Raw genomic sequence first — 17,634 nt, 5'->3', positions numbered from 1 at the left:
TCTCTAAGGAAGAATAGATCTTGTTGCATGCATGACAGAAATTTCAAATCAACATCTGTAGAAGTTGCTAAAAATGCAGGCTGTATGTCCAGGTATACTTTGAATTGGACTTTTTAACTTGAGGGGCTTTTTCTGCATATTTGGCTATCTATAGTTAATATATTTTTATTGCATGACTGTTCTCATACTGGTGTGGAGATATCTGATATTCTGATGGACACTTTTGAACGGAAAATAAAATTATGCAGAAATATTTCTCTGCCTAAGACAAGGATCTGAAACATTTTAATTCAATTCCCCATGTAATATATATCAGTTAAGTAAAACAGGTGAGGCACGTAGCTCTGTTAAGACAACTCTTCAGTAATATGGCTTTTCATTCTGCTTACGGTAGTTAAATTTTCACAATTATATCTTAGGTGTTAATCATATGCTGTCCCAGATTAGCTGCTTTTAGCAAATGAAGCTGATTGTGCTTGATCTGATAGCCATATTTATAATAAAATACGATTTTTTCCATTTAAAACAGTGTTTTCAGTAAGTGCAATAAATATGAATTCATCTGTCTAAACATATGTTTGACACAGAAGGTATAATTTTTGTATACAGATGACAAAATCATTCTTTTAGGTATAGAATATAGATTATCATGGCTCAGATTTTTGTTAGGGGCTGTTGTTTGCTTGAATTTAGTGCAGAGTAGATTTTGTCCTGGTTTTTCATAGCCTTCTATCTTTTTAATTGTTTTTTAAACCATTAGTGAACTTCATAAACTACAAGCTCACTATGATGGAATAGGGGCTACTCTCTTATCAAACCCCACTTACCATGCTTGTCAACAGTGCTACAAAACTAAGACTGCCTCATAAGGGGATGATAGTGCAAATGTTGCTGTACAGTGGAAAATTTTCACAAGTAATCTGCCTAGTGTAAATATTCAGTATACGATTTGGACTACCACTGCCAAAGACTGGCCAAATTTAATCTACCAGAAAGTAGAAGAGAAATATCATTCTCAATCTCAAACACTTGTTGCATTTAATTTTTGCTCCACCAATATAAAGAATTATGTTATGGTTCTGTCAGCATAGACTGTACAACATGAACATCTGGTCCACGCAGCAACCATTTTGGTCATCCCTCCATTTTACAGTGCAGTCCTAAGTAAAGTTACACTCTTCAAAATCAGTTGAAGTCAATGGGTTAGAGCAGTGCAAGTCAGTTTAGGATATCAGTGCCCATCACTTGCTCTGATTGTCCTCCAAAGGACTACACTGCGGATGTGTTGTTGGGAATAGAAGAAGAGTGTTGACATATATAAAATTCTGTTCTCACATGCTAATTCAGAAGCCAGCCTATTTATTTCTGTGGCAGAACGCTTTTTAGTTGCATGTGGAGACTCCATATTAAAATATCCATATGTTGGACATGTGTGAGCCTGCATAAATGCACTACACTATGGCTTTTATCAATAAAACACTTAACAGTGTTGAACATAATATTCCACATAGTTTTGACATAATATAAGTAAGCATCAGTTTTATAAGATTCATAGAAGTAGAAGCTTATTATTTGACCAGTTGTTGCTGACAGCGAATCTTACATATTCATGCTATAGTCCCTCATTTCTTTTAGCTCTTTTTGAAATATTTTTAGTACTGGAGAGACATATCCAAAATCTGTAATCAGTATTACATGAACCATCTTATCTTTATTGTTCAGCCATCTCCTGCATGATCTACAAAAGACAGTATTATGTTGCTTTTGAAATTGATTTTCTTGTGATTGACATCAGCAATGTATTTAAGGGCTGGGACAGTTGACTCTTAGAAGGATTAGACAGCTCTTTCTCAAAATTGGTGTCCATCTGAAGTGGTCTATTTAAAGATAATATTTCAGATTTACTTCTACTGAGGTCTGTTGTTTGTTTGCCAGTACAATCAGTCAAATGGCAGTATAAATCAAATGAAGTATAAAATGGTTGGGTTTCAGCATATTCGGCAGATGTCCATGTAACGAGAAGAACAATTAAATCCTTGTACATTATAAACCAGATAGAATAATTTTCTTGTAAAGGGCTTGCACATATGTGAATTTTCTCTAGAGAATCCTAATGTCTGATCACCCTCTTGGGAACTTTGTGTGTGTATAAATGGCTTCATAATTATGAAAAAAATAAGCCAATATTAATATGCAAGGGGAAAAGTGTTAATTTAGTGATTGCTATCTGCCTTTTTGATGGTGCATATATAGCTTTGTATTATACTTTAAAAGTTTCAGAGTATGCAAAAGATGTTTTCAATTTGTTTGGATGTGGAGCCAAAAAATGCATTAATGGAATTGCCCAAATCTAAGGTGTAGGTTTCTAGAAACTCCAAGCTTGAAGAAAAATTCAAACTTAGAAACAGAGGGCTAATACTTTCAACAATAAAAGGGATAACTGCTTTGTGTGCAGTGTCCAGTGTGCCTCTGGAGCTATTACTATTGCAGTGAAAAAGAAAGAGATGTACAGAAAAGCTCTGTGTGGCCTTTGCAACCTGCTGCAAGTGCGAGGGTATTGGCATGACAGTCTTAAAAACCTTTTTTCCCAACATGTCACTTTAGTTTGAATTTCTCTCTATCAAACGTACAGATGGATTTTTCAAGTTGTTGTGTTTTGATATTTAAAATTACTATCTAAATCCACTGGTTTTGATGCACTGTTTTGTTTCACTTCTTATTTTTTATATATAAATTCATTATCTTGTGTTTGCAGTGCCTTGCTTCTGATGCACCCTAGAAACTGTGACAAGGCTTCGGCCCCATCATTTCTTTAGGTTGATAAAGAGTACAATTAGCCACATTAATGCTTAGTTCAGTAACAATTAAACACCTCCCTAGATAGCTTGGGATTGGTATTTCCATAGACAGTAGAGGTGTTTTTAATTATTAATTCTCTGGTTTGTTTCTTACAGCAGTCTCAGCTGTGCTTTATTATTCAAAGGTTAATGCAAACTGAGAACTGGGTAAATTAAATTCATCTGGCAGCTAGCTACCTGATATAGACATTGTAGGATGCTGTTTAGAGGCAATACCGTGGCTGTCCTTTAAAATAAAATAAAAATCATGATTAAAAAAAATTGAATTATTTAAAAAGATTTTAGAACTTAGTAAAGCAAGTATATCATTTGTAAATCTGTGCAACATTATCAGTTACTACGGAAAATTAATGCAGATTGCATGACTGATGAACTGATACACCATTTTAAAGAGCCATCATCCAGTTATATGAAAGGAATCTTGCACTTTCAGGTTTTATTGCAGGGTGCCTAAGGAGATTCAAGTACAAGAAGGCTATATTGTCTTTCAGGGAACAAAAAGAATAGTTAAGCATTAAGCACAACAGGATGCTGTGTGATAATTTCATGTCTTAGGTAAGTTGCAAGTCATGAAGCAAAGCCAAAAAGCCTTCATCTGCTCTAATTATTTTTCACACCCTGCTTAAGTACTGCTGCAAATGCAGAAAATACTATTTCATAAGAAAATTCCTAAACATACTTTTCCTATTTCTTCCTCAGGATAAAAATAACAATAATAAGTGGTAATAGTGGTCAGTGATTCATACCACAGAAGCACCATCACAGTTAGAACTGGCAGATATCTTATATTCATTTATGGGCTACATACCTAGAGTAGGGTTGCCTGGTCTCCCCTGGCAATCGGTGAGAGGTGGCAGTGGCAGGAACCTAGTGGGGGCATGTGCGCTCCCCTTGTTGCCACCAATTATGTCACTTCTGGTGTGACCCAGAAGCAAAAGTGCCACACTAAGGCCAATTCTTTAACATGCTATGCTATGTTTTGGATCAATTGTTAAAGAATCAGCCTTTGTCTGACACCGTCACTTCTGGGTCATGCAGGAAGTATCATCATCAGCCGGGGACAATGGGAGCATGCCCTCCCCTCATTTCTCCAGCTGCCTCCTAATGCTGATCCGCCAGTGATCAGCAGGAAGAGGTACACATTGTTGGATATTGCCTGCCGTAAGTGGGCACTTGGCAAGCCTATATCTAGAGGCATATTATAAAGTTAGACACAAGAAGGAAGGCCTTTCTTGGCTTACTCACAGCATTTTTGCATCTCACCCACTTCAGTTAAAATCATCTTTAAATCACGTTCAGCCTCCTATATCTTGATTTATTTTTTCTTTTCATAGTTATTCTTTTCATTTTTTATCTGCATGTATATTTCTAATACTATCATTATTAATGGGGTTGATACCAAATGATGCTGTTTCTTGCCATTCAATCATAGAAATTTGGACACAAAAGAAAGTGAATTTGGTCGATTTCTAAGCTTGCTCTTAGCATTTATTGTTGTTATAACCAAACAAGTGACATTGAATGCTAGAAACTTAAAATATGTAAGTTGAGCTTGTGAGGGTTCTGAAAAGAGCCAGCAAGCTGTGCACAGTCCGTGGACCTGTGTTTTTTATGCTGTACTTAACAAATATGTTTTGTAACTTAGCTGGTTGTTATGAGCATTTGTCATTTTTTAAAATCTTGCTTTCAGTGCATTGTTGTGATAATTGTGAAATAAAGCAGTCTTCAGTATTAGTCAGTGGAGTAAGTTAGATATCCAGAAAGAAGGTTGTTTGTCATGATGCATAGTTTTATAACATTATGTTATGCAAAATAATGCTATTACAATGCCACCTAGTTTTAATGTGAATGACAAGGTAAATTAATACAGAATGCCTAATACAGAATGTATGTTAAAATACTATTGTGACCTCAGATGACCTCAGATATCTAATAATTTGGAAAGTGATTCAAGAATGTGATTTCACCATTTTCAGTTCTGATACATTTAAAAATCAATAGTTTTTAGAACTATGGCTGATGTACTACGCACGTTTGTTCTTATTCAGTTACTAAGTATAACGCACGTTGTATTTGTATTATAGCGCTGGACCAAAAGGAGACAATATTTATGAATGGAGATCAACTATACTGGGGCCTCCAGGTTCAGTGTACGAAGGAGGAGTTTTTTTCCTTGATATTACGTTCTCACCAGACTATCCCTTTAAACCACCTAAGGTAAGGAAGAAAATAAAGCAATAATCTTTTCTGACATCTTTGTATTGAGGCTTGCTATGCACATCTATTATATAGAATAGAAAATGTGTAAAAAATTATGTCAATTGTTTACAAAACTGCATGGCTACTTATAAGATTAGGAAAAAATAATAGTGTGAGCACTTCGAAATGATGACTAACTGCTGATGTTAAGGATCCAGTAAAATCTTATCAGCCTGAATGAATGAATTACAGGTCTCATGGGATACTGAGGAATTATATAATAATGAAAAGCTGTTAAGATGGTCCTGTACCTTTAACTTCACTGTGTGGAAGACTTTCTGTATTAGTTTCAGTGTATATTGTGAACAAGAGGTCCATCTAGTTCGACATATTTATATACTATAATCCACACAGCAAGATGGGTGCAACTTCAGATGTTGAGCCAGCATCTACAAACTCTAGACTATACTTTCTCAGAATACTTATGAAAATCTGTAGCACGCAATCTCATTAAATGATAACAATGTCTTAGTAATGTCCTATCAAGGGAGCTTCTTTTAAAATATTTTAAATTACTTTGAATTCATCTCGTCTGCAAGAATCTGAAACTGGAGGAGTTAAATCTCTTATTTGTAAACATTTTTCAGCAAAGACATCTAAAATTAGAATTAGTTGGAATTGAAATCCATAAATGTGAATCTTGATCACAGTAATTTTTGTTCTGTAACAGATGTGAAGTAGCTGTGGAATGGAAATTTGTAATTTTTTTAACTAAGATATATAATTACATGAAAAGTCATATTTATTTCATACAGTTATCAGTCTCTCGGCAAGTGCATGTTTTTAAAATAAGTAATGCATTTGCAAAAGAAATTCAAGGCACCAGTATACTGTTCTGCACTATATCATCTCTGTTGTGACTAGAGATGGCATGAACTGGGAAAATTCCAAACTGTGCCCTTCGTGGCTTGTCACATTTCACGAACCACAAACTTTCACAAACTTGCCCTGGTGCACGAACCAGTTCCTTCAGTTCATGAAAACGTCACTTCCAGGTCAGCAGAAGGTCTGCCCATTCCCCCCATCGCCTAAGAAACTGATGGATCGGTGCCAGACTCAGCAGTGATGAACCAAAATACAAAAAATGTGTCACAGTTCATGAGAAATGAGCTCCCACAAACCACCAGTTTGCGAACCATGAACTGGCCTGGTTTGTGATAAACTTCGGTTCTTATTTTGGTTCGTGCCCACCTCTAGTTGTGACTCATTTGTTCATTATTTTTATCATTCTAAAAGATTTGGACATATAAATTGCAATGGGTTGAGTCAGGCAGTCAAACCTGTTTTATTATTTAAAATAAAAGAATTATGAATGAAAGGGTTATCCAGAGGAAAAGAAGGTACGTAAGAGACTGATATCAAAATTAACCCACACCTGCTAATTCTATATGCTGCCTCTCTGTTTTAATTTGTTACTTGTATGCCAATCATCTTTGCTTGCTGTTATAAATAACCCCAATCATGAGCATAAGCCTGAAGAGTATTTCCAGTGTTGTATGCTTTCTGTACCTCCCGCAACTGATTCACATTAGAGCCCTGAGGGTAATCTTAGGAGTCAATGTGAGAAGGTGACCATGTGGCTTGAGCAGAGGTGGGCACGAACTGAGAAAATACCGAACTGTGCAGTTCATGGTTCATTGCATTTCACGAACCACAAACTTTCACGAACTTGCCCCAGTTCATGAACCAGTTCATTTGGTTTGTGAACACTTCTGGGGCAGCAGAAGGTCACTTCTGGGGCTGCAGAAAGCCCATCCACCCCCCGTTGCCTAGGAAACTGATTGATCGGCACCAGGCTGACTGCAGTGATGAACCAAAAAATGAACCAAACAAACTGGCCTAAGGTTCGTGGTGGTTCATCAGAAATGGGCTCTGATGAACCGCCTGTTCACGAACCATGAACTGACCTGGTTCGTGATAAATTTTGGTTCGTATTTCAGTTCATGCCCACTTCTAGTCTTAAGATAATTGCTGGAATCAATTTTATATTGAGAAACTGGACTTTGAAGCATTCCACTTTAAACCTCATTCTTTGTATATTAAAAGCATACATTGGTAGTGGAAAACTTTATGAGGTGAAGCTTTATGTTTAAGAAGCTGAACTGGATTCTTGTGCTTTATTGGGTCAGCAGGAGATATTATTTGGTGCAATTGTATACTTTTGCTATTCCTGAGGTTGGTAAAATCAGCTAAGAAAATACTTCAAGTTACAATTTTCCAAGGAGGTGGAAGAGTTTCAAGGAGAGTTTCCTCAGTCCTTTCTTCTAGCTGGTATCCTGTTTACCTGAAAGAAAGTCTAGTGTTTTTTGCTATATATTGTGTCAAGAAAAACACAGAACAGCTTAAATTTGCATATAGGCTGGTACTCCAGAGTGTGGGACCAGCTCATTATAGATAAAATAACAGACAATTTATCAGCTAATTCCTCTACATCTAACTATTATGAAAAATGGTGGTCTTTCTTAGATTTTATCGACAAAACCGAAACACTCCCTCCCAACCATCTTTATCAAGATATATTGAAAGTCTAGCACTACAAGCTAAACTATCTATACCAATATATTGTGAATTTTTTTTGTGGTGTGTGAACTACAAATTACAGTAAACAAGTGTTTTAAATGTTTTTCTTCGAAACCTGCAATCTTGTATAACCATTATATTACTCCATGTATTTGCTGTTTAATGTTTATTGTTATTGTCTCCATTCTATAATTAATAAAAGTTGTTGAAATTTAAAAAAAAAATTGCATATAGGTTACTTTTATGTACAGTAATTAAAAAAAACCTCCTTTTGTGTATAACTTTTTTAGGAGGATTGTCTTCAGGGTCATCTTCCTTTCAGATAAATGTGGGCATAGGTGTAAAGTACAGGGAGGCTGAGGGGCTCAAGCCCCCTGGATTTGGCTGGGGGGCTCGAGCTCCCCGGGGAACCAGTGAACTACATGGGGGCTGAGGGGCTCAAGGCACCTTGGATTTGGCCAGGGGGGCAAGCAGTGACAAGCTCACATGAGGGACTTAGTTACAATGGCAGATGAAGCACAGGACTGTCCACCCCTTCTGTTTTGTCATGTTACAATTTCCATGATTCTTTGTGGCTTTGTTCCTGTTTTTTGCTCATATGTATTTGTGTGTTTATTAAGAATTTATAATTTAAAAAAGGAATTGCGGCTTATATAAACATTTTACAAATAGATGTTAAAGAAGAATTAAGAGACTCTGACAGAAGATATATGATTGTGAAAATCAGGCTCCTGGAAGGCAGGATTTACACACTGGCAACAATATATGTGCCAAACAAAGCAAGATAACATTTTTATGAAAAGGTTTTCCAATCCATTTTCGATTTTCAAGAAGATAATGATCTTTGGAGACATGAATGGGGTAATGGATCTAAAAAAAAAAAAAGATAGGTGAAAAAAAAACAAAGAAGGCAAACTCCCCCAAAATGTGTTTAATTATATGGAAATGTTACAATTGGAAGATGCTTGAAGGATCAGAATTCTGAATATTGGAGACTATACTTTCTTTTCTGACAGTCACCAAACACATTCAAGGATTGATATGTGCTGGATATGAACAAAACTGAGTTATTTATATTGTTTATTATATTACATGTTTACTCTTTCTTTTCTTTTACTTTTGATGTAATTATAATTGTGCTATCATTTTTATTTTCTTTTTTCTGTTCTGCTTATATTTATAAAAATAAATTTTATATAAAAAAGAATTTATACACTGCCTTAAAATACCTATGGCTATAGCCCACACTAATTAGCTTAGTCCTTAACCCTGGCTGGCTGTACCCATTTTCAATGTAGCAACAGTCAGATTGCAAGGCCTCTGTTGGACATAATTGCAATATAATTGCTTGGCTACAATTTACATTTGGGGAATGTTAGAAAACTCCACTTCTAATGCTGTCCCTTTGCTCAGGTTTCAGAGGTGGAGAAACCAGAGAGTTAGAAAGATAGACAGGTTAGGGCATCTGTTTACTGTTTACTCCTTTACTGCCCTGAACTATCCTTTGATGTGTAGATTGTTAATCTCAGGACTTCCTCCTCAGAAACTGATAGGTAAATATGAATCTATCCCTCCACTTTCCTATCAAAGTATGGAGTTCCTTTAATAAGAACTCTTACTTCTTTTCTATAACTAAAACTTTTACACTCACACCAGCCAGCACACTCCAACCACCCATCATCACATTTTCTTTGCAATCAATGCTACTCTGTTAAGGACCAGTTTCTGTTCCTTTTAATAGGGAAAAAGCAAGTCTCTATTTTATTTTACTTTTCAGTTACGTTATCATTATATTTCGGAAATGGACACCTGAGAAAGGATAGGCCATATGTTTAGTTGAAATAGCTTTGTTTGTTGCTGCTGTTTTTTTGTTTTTTTTTTGCTGGGTATGGGAGAACCGCTAGTTTTTTCATGGTAATGTGTGGGGGGGGGGGGGTTGCTTCAGCCACTCCTAAGCTCCTCTTTCAATTTCCATTCCATTTTTAAATGGAAAGGTGGTATCTATTGCAGAAAAGGACAATTCCTAAAATTGAGTGCTGTCTTTCTGAAGCATTGAGAAACTCTATCTGCATGAACAAGATTGGCGAGGGGGGTGCAGATCAGAGGCCTTTTTAAAATTTCCTTTTGCCTGTGTGCAGCCTGGAGAGAACATTGGCAAGGAATGTGCACTCTGTACATGTTCATGCTCTCCATTTTTCTGGTACCTAAAATGGTGTGGTACAGTTTCAAAGGGGTGACCAACTAGCTAATGCCTAGAGAAGAAATTGAAGGGAAAAAAACAGTTGAGTAGCACTTTCAAAACTACAGCAATATATTGCTATAGGGTTGGGGGGGGGGTTGATAGATAGATATTTTGTGTCTTCTTCAAGCAGATGGAGGCTGTAGCTACTCCTGATGGCTCAGGCCCTCAGTGGTGTCTGGCTTCTGCTTTTGAGGAAGTGCAGGAGAGGATGCTTATGGGAGCAGAAGAAGGGGTAATAGGGGATTAGGAGAATATTTGATTTTATTGTAATTTTAAAAATGAGAAAAAACAGTTGGCATTGTAAATTAAAAGTTAAAGTTGTATTTCAGCTGTCTGAAGATTTGTTGAAGCCAAATGTGTTTTGCAAGTTGAACCTAAAGAGCAGAAATTAACTATGCACAGAAATGCAGTCATTTCCAATAAACTTAATTATGTGATTTTGTTATTAATGTATTCTGAATATCTGTGTCTTTAAGGTGGAGTTTTTAAGCAATGTGCTAAGAAAGCAAGGTATATACAATCCTAGGTAGTATAACTGTGAGTTTTCTTTGGAGTCATGACTAGTACTGTTCTGAATTGCCTTAAAATGTGCTTGTACTCACTTATAGGATATGAGTTTGAAATGAGAAGGAGATTGCTACTACTTCGAACCCTGTACATTGCTCAGAAATCGAGTGCACAGCAACTGTTTTATATTCTGCCCTGGTCCAGCCATCACTGGTCCACTGTGCATTTACCAAATGAAGGCATCTGTGATGCCACAATTTAGTAAATTTCATTACTAAGTCACCCTTACAAGTAAGGCAGAATCAAATTCAAGACTCCTGTAAACGAACGTCCAGGAAAATTTAAAAATATTCCCCTACAGGTTTTTATGTGTTGCCTTTCTTAGTGTCAAATTTGTGACCATTAGTTTGTCCTACACACGTACTATGTATATTTGTAGATCTTAAAGTGACTATCCTAAAAGACAATTTCAGAAACAGGACACAGCAAGAGATTGCTGAGATACCACTATAACCACTGGCCAACTCTCACCTTTTCCTAGGTTTGGCCCAGCCCAGGGGTGTTATTAGGGGGATCCCCATGAGTGCACAGGTCTCCCTAAATTTGTGGGGAGCCCCTCCCTGAATCCCTCATGGCCCCACCTCCATAGATAGTGGCAATGGAAGCCCTTCCCTGTGATGTCATTGGCTTCTCCCTGTGATGTCACTGGGCCCCTGGCATGGCAATGCCTCTGTCCCAGCCCCAGCCTCCCCCCCCCCCGGAAATTGGGAAGTCTATGCCCCTGTATGTGGGTATGTCTTGTTTAATCCAGGGGGCGGAATGACTGCTTTTTCCTTGCCCATAAACATTTTTGCCTATACAAGGCATATAGCTGTCTACGCTCCACAGCCCCCCCCCCATTGCAGCCAGGGCAACAGCTCCATTGCTTACCTCCTGGATCCCCTCTGCCCACATGCCCATGCTGCATGGTTTATCAGATGCCAGCAGTGCCATGGGAGAGTATGGGACTCCGAAACCCTCCAAGCCTCATGGACAGCCCACCATCATTTTCCTTCTGTGAGCTGCACATAACCACGTGAGAAGCAGATGGGGACCAATATGTGGGATCAACCTTCAAGGTGCCACAAGCTCTCTGCCATGTTGTGCAGCTTTACAAAGCAGAAGTCCAGTGGCACCAGAAAGACCACAACAGCAGTCCCAGCATGGCCATCACTGAGTTAGAGCCCACCCTCTTGGATGTGTAAAGGAGTGGTCCCAAGGAGATGTCACAGACAGAGGGAGGTGAGGCAGGGAGTTGTCATGGAACTAGTCTCATCCATTTAATAACAAACAGGGACAGAGTTGTAGAACAATCCAGTCTTAACAACAAATGATGAAGAGGTAGAGTGAATTGGGATGCCGAATACCTCTGTCCAGTATGGCATCTGTGCCTTTGCAAGCTGATCCCAAGGGGGCATGGGGTGACATGCTGAGCCATCACTTAGCACAGCATGCATCTAAGAGAGGCAGACTGGCAGATCAGAAAGCTGCCCAAAGCAGGATGCTCCAGGACCTGGGTTGGAATAGATCTGAGCAGAATGGTAGGACCTGCACTGGTCATGCTCCCAGGGTTCACTGTTGAATCACACCTGCAAAGAAGCTAAACGGAATCATATGCATCAGTGGCTGACAGCACAGACATCATGCCAGCCACAGCCATGGTATGCAGTTCCATTTCCATGGGGGCATTTGCTGAGAAACCCCCCTAAGTCACATGCTGTCATCATCCAAATTACACTTAATGATCCTGTGAGGGTGTGCTCTGCAACTGCAGCAGTTCCGTCCATTGCGGCCTTCTAGTCCATAGAGCACAGTTGGGGCAGCTGACAGGTTTCCTATATTGCAGTGGTGCCCTGTCCCCCAGCTGATTGCAGGGGCTCCCTGGCAAATGAGTGTGCAAGCAGCCTGATATGGGGCAGCAAGCACCCCACCCACCCACCATAATTAACTCTCCCAGGTACATGTCCCTGGGTGTATGCCCCATTGCATCATATGGGACATGAGAGGGCCTGGATCTGGCCGCTCCTGTGTACACATACTGCTGGCCCTGTTCTAGGAGCCAGCAGTGTCGAGGTGTCACCCAGGATCATGTGAGGGGAATAGGGTAGGCAGGCTGGAGTAGCTTGAATTCCACCCCTGCTTACCTGTTACTACATGAGCCCTTTAAAGACCAACTAGATTTCCAAGGTATGAACTTTTGGGAGTCAAAGCTCCCTTTGACTCGAGAAAGCTCATATCTTGGAAATCTAATGGTCTTTATGTTGCTATTGGAGCATGATTCTACTCTTCAACTGCAGACCAACATGGCCACCCACCAGAATCTGTTAGTGCATGGTCACCCATTCAAGTTGAGCCTCTGAAGATGGGGTACCTTTTAGGGTTCTGAAATGAGACACACTTGCCACATACCATGGACTATGCTCTCCCTTTGGTTGTTTGTGCTCCCTCAGTGGTGATAAGTGCCTTCTTTGTGTCTCTCTCAACACCAAAGTGCAACGCTGTGTGCTTCGTGTGTGCATGACGTGGGATGGGGGAAGCAACTGGCCTTTTCCATTGCAGGGGCACCTATGGGCTATGGCATGGTTTTTTCAAGGCATAACTTTCTGCCAGTTGTGAGGGCGGTGTTCCCAGCCTGAGAGGGTTTAGAGAACCAACTTACTCCAGCCACACCTCCTGACCCACCCCTTTCTGCACTGGCACCAGCATTGCCCCATGGTGGCAGCATCAGGGAAATGCGCTGACGTATCTTGGGAATACTTTGTTGTGACACCTAGTTGGCTTCCTGAGTGTGCTTTCACTCCCCCCACCCCCATTGCAGTGTTAGAATATTTTTTCTATATTTAAAAAGGTTTGCATTGAACTAGCAAGAACTGATAATGAAAATATGCTCTAATTTAGGCAGAATTCTAGAATTATTTGATTGCTTATTAACTTGCTTTTTATTATAACTGTTCTTGATAACTTAGTAATAGTAAGGAATAATATAGGTACATGAAATACCTGAACTCACATTCACGCAGCCTCTTGCAAACCCAGTGGACCATGTTGCCGTAGCGGAGCACTGGCTTTGCATGCAGAAAATCCCAAGCTGAATCTCCAGCATCTCCAGTTAAAAGGATCCAGCCACAGGTGATACAAAAGACCATAAATAAATAAATATTGTGTATGGAAGAAAAATTCTGTGGAGAATACAAATTTTAGTCTTCAATTAACTACCTTAAAAATATTACTATATACGTTTTAAAGAGACTTTTCAAAAAAGGAAGTAAAAAAATTATTTTTGCAAGAGAAGAAAACGAGGGAGAACCCTGCATTTCTTTAAAGTAGATTAGCTATTAGGAGCAAGAGACCTTTTGTTGCCTAAAGTGAGAAGGGAAGAAATCCTAAAGAACAGTACACCTGTTATCTTTGAAAATATTTTCTTGCGATGAAGTGGCTTATAGTGCTGCTGTGAAAGAAAACAAAGTAGGATTTGAGAGGTGGTCAAAGTTGATTCTTTGCATAAATCAAGAATATTAAGGCTGGGATTTGGATTCCAAACTGATTCTGCAGAGAGCTGTAGTTCCAGAAACACAGGTCTAAAGTACTTGTGAATTTGTAGACTAAGATGAGCCGGGTGTTTTGGATCATGACTTTCATTGTCTGTCTTTATCATCATGTCTGTCATTGTCAGAGTAGGGAAAGAATTATGAAGTAGAAACTATTGAAGTGCAAGCGTTGTAGAAATAGAAAATAGAAAATGCCGGCTTCTGAATCCTTTGGGCAGGGAATTAATGTCTTTTAGCCACTTGCCCATGTTAATAATTTAAGCTCAAACTTGTGGGTTTTTTAACTGCCCCTCGAGCTATCACTGCTGTTTATTTACTGTCGGCCCTGTGTCCTTGTTCAAAAGATACCCTCTTCCAAGTTCGAACTTATTTGCGTGGCTACGGTAGGAAGCACGCTCCTGATGAAGTGGGCACGAAATCTGTGATTCGTAGCCGGCCCCAGATTGAGCGTGAAGGAAGAGGCTTTAGCACCTTTGCATCCTCATTCATCCTATTGAAGGAATTGTATTACTGAAGAAGGAATATGGATTAGAGGACATAAAGAACACAACTATAAGGAAATGTCTTACCTTTGAAATCCTAATATATACCCGGGCGGAGTTTGTTTATGGTGTAACTACTACGACTGTAGAATCTATGTGATTGTTGAATATGATATTTATGCAATTGATTGTAAATGTACTCTGAATGAATTTTGTACATTTTGTATTGAATGACTACATTAGGAATTGCACTAGCACTTTAAAAAAAATTTCACTAGTTTACAAACTTATTGTGGTTTCGTTTGGTTCCCGTGGGAGTTTCCCTCGTTGTAGCTCAGCTCATCTGTTATGGGAACGGCCATTATCTTTATTACCATTCCGATACATAGCTGAAATATTTTAATCAAGTATAAAAGTGGATATGAGATAGACACAGATTTTATCATCAATTTTCAGATTTGATGTGGGACATCAGTCTCATCGCTCAGATCTTTGCACGTTGAATTTTATGCAGCATCCAGCAGCCTTGGAAATGGGACGGGATAACTCACGGTGCAATCCAATGCCGAGTTACTCCAGACTAAGTCCATTGGCTTCAGTGGACTTAGACTGGAGTAACTCTGCATAGGATTGCACTGCTAGTGTGTTAGGTAGGAAGGCATGATATCAGTCTCTCACCACCTATAAGGGAAAGATCATCATCAGAGCAGCCGTTCCATCTATAAATACCGTAGCACTTTTGTAGGTTTTGTTTTTAACTTTCAATTTAAACTGTTTATTAAAATATTTTAATCCTATCTGTAATTAATCTCAGTAATTGGGAAACTGCAAAAAATTCATTAAGCTAAATTTCTCCTAATTCAAAACTAAATAACAGACAAATCTATTTTCTATTTCTGTTGCAAATCTCAGCTTTTCATTGACTTGTATATTGTTCAAGAGTTTTAAAAGATTAGTGTTGATTTACATTACTTTTCGGGGTGTTTTCAACCCAGTCTTTTCACTCAGCTTGGATAAACCCCATAATGATAGGCTTGTGAATGAGTCAGCATATGTTTGGATTATGGGCAACTAATCTATGTCTCAAAGACAATTATACTAAGAAAAATTGAAGGAAGTAGGAAAAGAGGATCCAACATGAGATGGATTGACTCAGTAAAGGAAGCCACAGCCTCCAGTTTGCAAGATCTGAGCAAGGTTGTCAGTGGTAGAATATTTTGGAGGTCATTAAGTCATAGGGTCACCTTAAGTCGAAAGCTGCTTGATAACATGTAATACACACATAATCCATGTTTCAAGATCTCAAACTGTTGGCATAACAACATAACCATTCACAAGACTGAGATAAACTAAAACCCAGTTCAGTTGATAAAACGCAAGACTGGAAAAAAGATCATTTAAATCCCACAAACCAGCCATTAACTGTATTATTAGCGTGTTTGGTGTAGTGGTTAAGAGCAGCAAGTCTCTACTCTGGAGAGCCAGGTTTGATTTCCCCACTTGAAGCCAGCTGGGTAACCTTGGGTCAGTCACAGATCTCTAGAGCTCTCTCAGTCTCACCCACCTCACAGGGTGATTATTGTGGGTAAAATAATAACATACTTTGTAAACTGCTCTGAGTGGGTGTTAAGTTGTCCTGAAGGGCGGTATATAAATTGAATGTTGTTGTCGTTGTTATTAAAGGCTCAAGTGCAGACAAGCATTTGGCTTCGATTACAAAAGGAATGAGGCAATCAGATACCTAAAATGCATACACACATACGTACAAACAGTAGGTTAAAAAAAAGGTAGTCCCCTGTACAAGCACCGAGACATTATCGACCCGTGGAGAGCCGTCGCATCACGACGTTTTCTTGGCATACTTTTTACGGGGTGGTTTGCCATTGCCTTCCCCAGTCATCTACACTTTACCCCCAGGAAACTGTGTACTCATTTTACCAACCTCGGAAGGATGGAAGGGCTGAGTCAACCTTGAGCCGGTTACTTGAACCCAGCTTCCGCCAGGATTGAACTCAGGTACTGCAGCTTACAACTCTGTGCCACGGGGCTTCTGTACAAACAGTATGTTGCATTTATACTATTTGGTGAAAATCAACTCCTTTTATAGTTGAAAAACACTAAACACATAATATGTGGCTAATACAACATCGGTCAGTACATTCATGGGACACAAGCAGAAATAACACCCATCTGAGCATAGGCAGATCCATCTTCACCTATAAAGTGAAGCCTTCTTAAACAGAGAAATAAGGACCAGTGTTTACAGAATACTTATCTCCCACAAAAATTAAAGCCCCAACACCTAATTAGTAATTATGAACTGTGACCCCACCAGTAAACTAGTACCAGAGAACATACACATTTTGTTCCCCTTTAACATCAGTCTACTCTCTATTCTGCCGCCGTCTGTCTAATATGTTTTCATTCTGCCCTTCTCCAAAGAGATCAAGAAGTGGGTAAAACAATTGTAAATGCATGATGGGCCATTTAGTAGATTTGAGAGTAATCCTAAACAGGTCTACTCATAGGTCCATTTTATTCAGTGTGGATTACGTTCAGGAAAATGTTCTCAAGATTGCAACTTAAATAGTTTAACATTCCTGTTTTACTGTAGAGTTTCTGGCAATTCCTAGAGATGCATGTTCTTGCCAACAGTCACCACCTCTCCCCCCGATTTCCTGGCCTGTCAAACCTATTTCCATAGAAGACAGCTCCAACAACCAACTCTTGTTGAGCCGTCACTGGAGGCAGGTGCTTCCAAATGGCCACTCCCTGCAGACAGAAGTGATGCCTTCTTGCTTTTCCGAAGGTGCTTCTTCAACAAGGAAGCAGAGGAAAGCTGGGACCAGCTGTTTTGTTTGGTTTCAGTTTCTAAACAATGGAATATTTCCTAAAGCAAGAAGTTTTCCAGAGTCATAAAAGCTGTAAGAATGAAAGGCTGTGATGTGCCTGCTTGGGATGAGCCTTGAACTCAGCCAGTCATTTGGTAGGCAGCAACCTGAAGCTCCCTGTTTCTTTTTATTCCATTCAAGACCTTTTAATTGTATCCCCAAGAAGCAAGCAGGTGCCAGGGAACTCGTTAGTGGGCACCATGGTGTCCTTTTTTGGGACATAGAGGATGATGCCCCTGTGGATTGTCCTCAGAGTGAACAAGAAAGCAGAAACAGCCACTAACCTTG

At 39.1% G+C, this 17,634-nt stretch overlaps 1 protein-coding gene across 1 annotated transcript in view; it reads left to right on the top strand.

Annotated features, from left to right (window-relative positions):
• The window catches only part of LOC129337855 (ubiquitin-conjugating enzyme E2 E2), a 206,228-nt gene that overhangs the window by 176,560 nt on the left and 12,034 nt on the right, over positions 1–17,634 (top strand). Inside the window, exon 4 of the mRNA XM_054991811.1 lies at positions 4,943–5,075. Coding sequence (XP_054847786.1) covers positions 4,943–5,075 — 133 coding nt within the window. The remainder of the gene's footprint in view (positions 1–4,942; positions 5,076–17,634) is intronic.

The sequence above is a fragment of the Eublepharis macularius genome, chromosome 11 (assembly GCF_028583425.1).
Source record: "Eublepharis macularius isolate TG4126 chromosome 11, MPM_Emac_v1.0, whole genome shotgun sequence".
Classification (NCBI taxonomy): Eukaryota; Metazoa; Chordata; class Lepidosauria; order Squamata; family Eublepharidae; genus Eublepharis; species Eublepharis macularius.
Note: the sequence above shows the minus strand (reverse complement) of the source record. Positions and strands in the feature narration are given on the sequence as shown.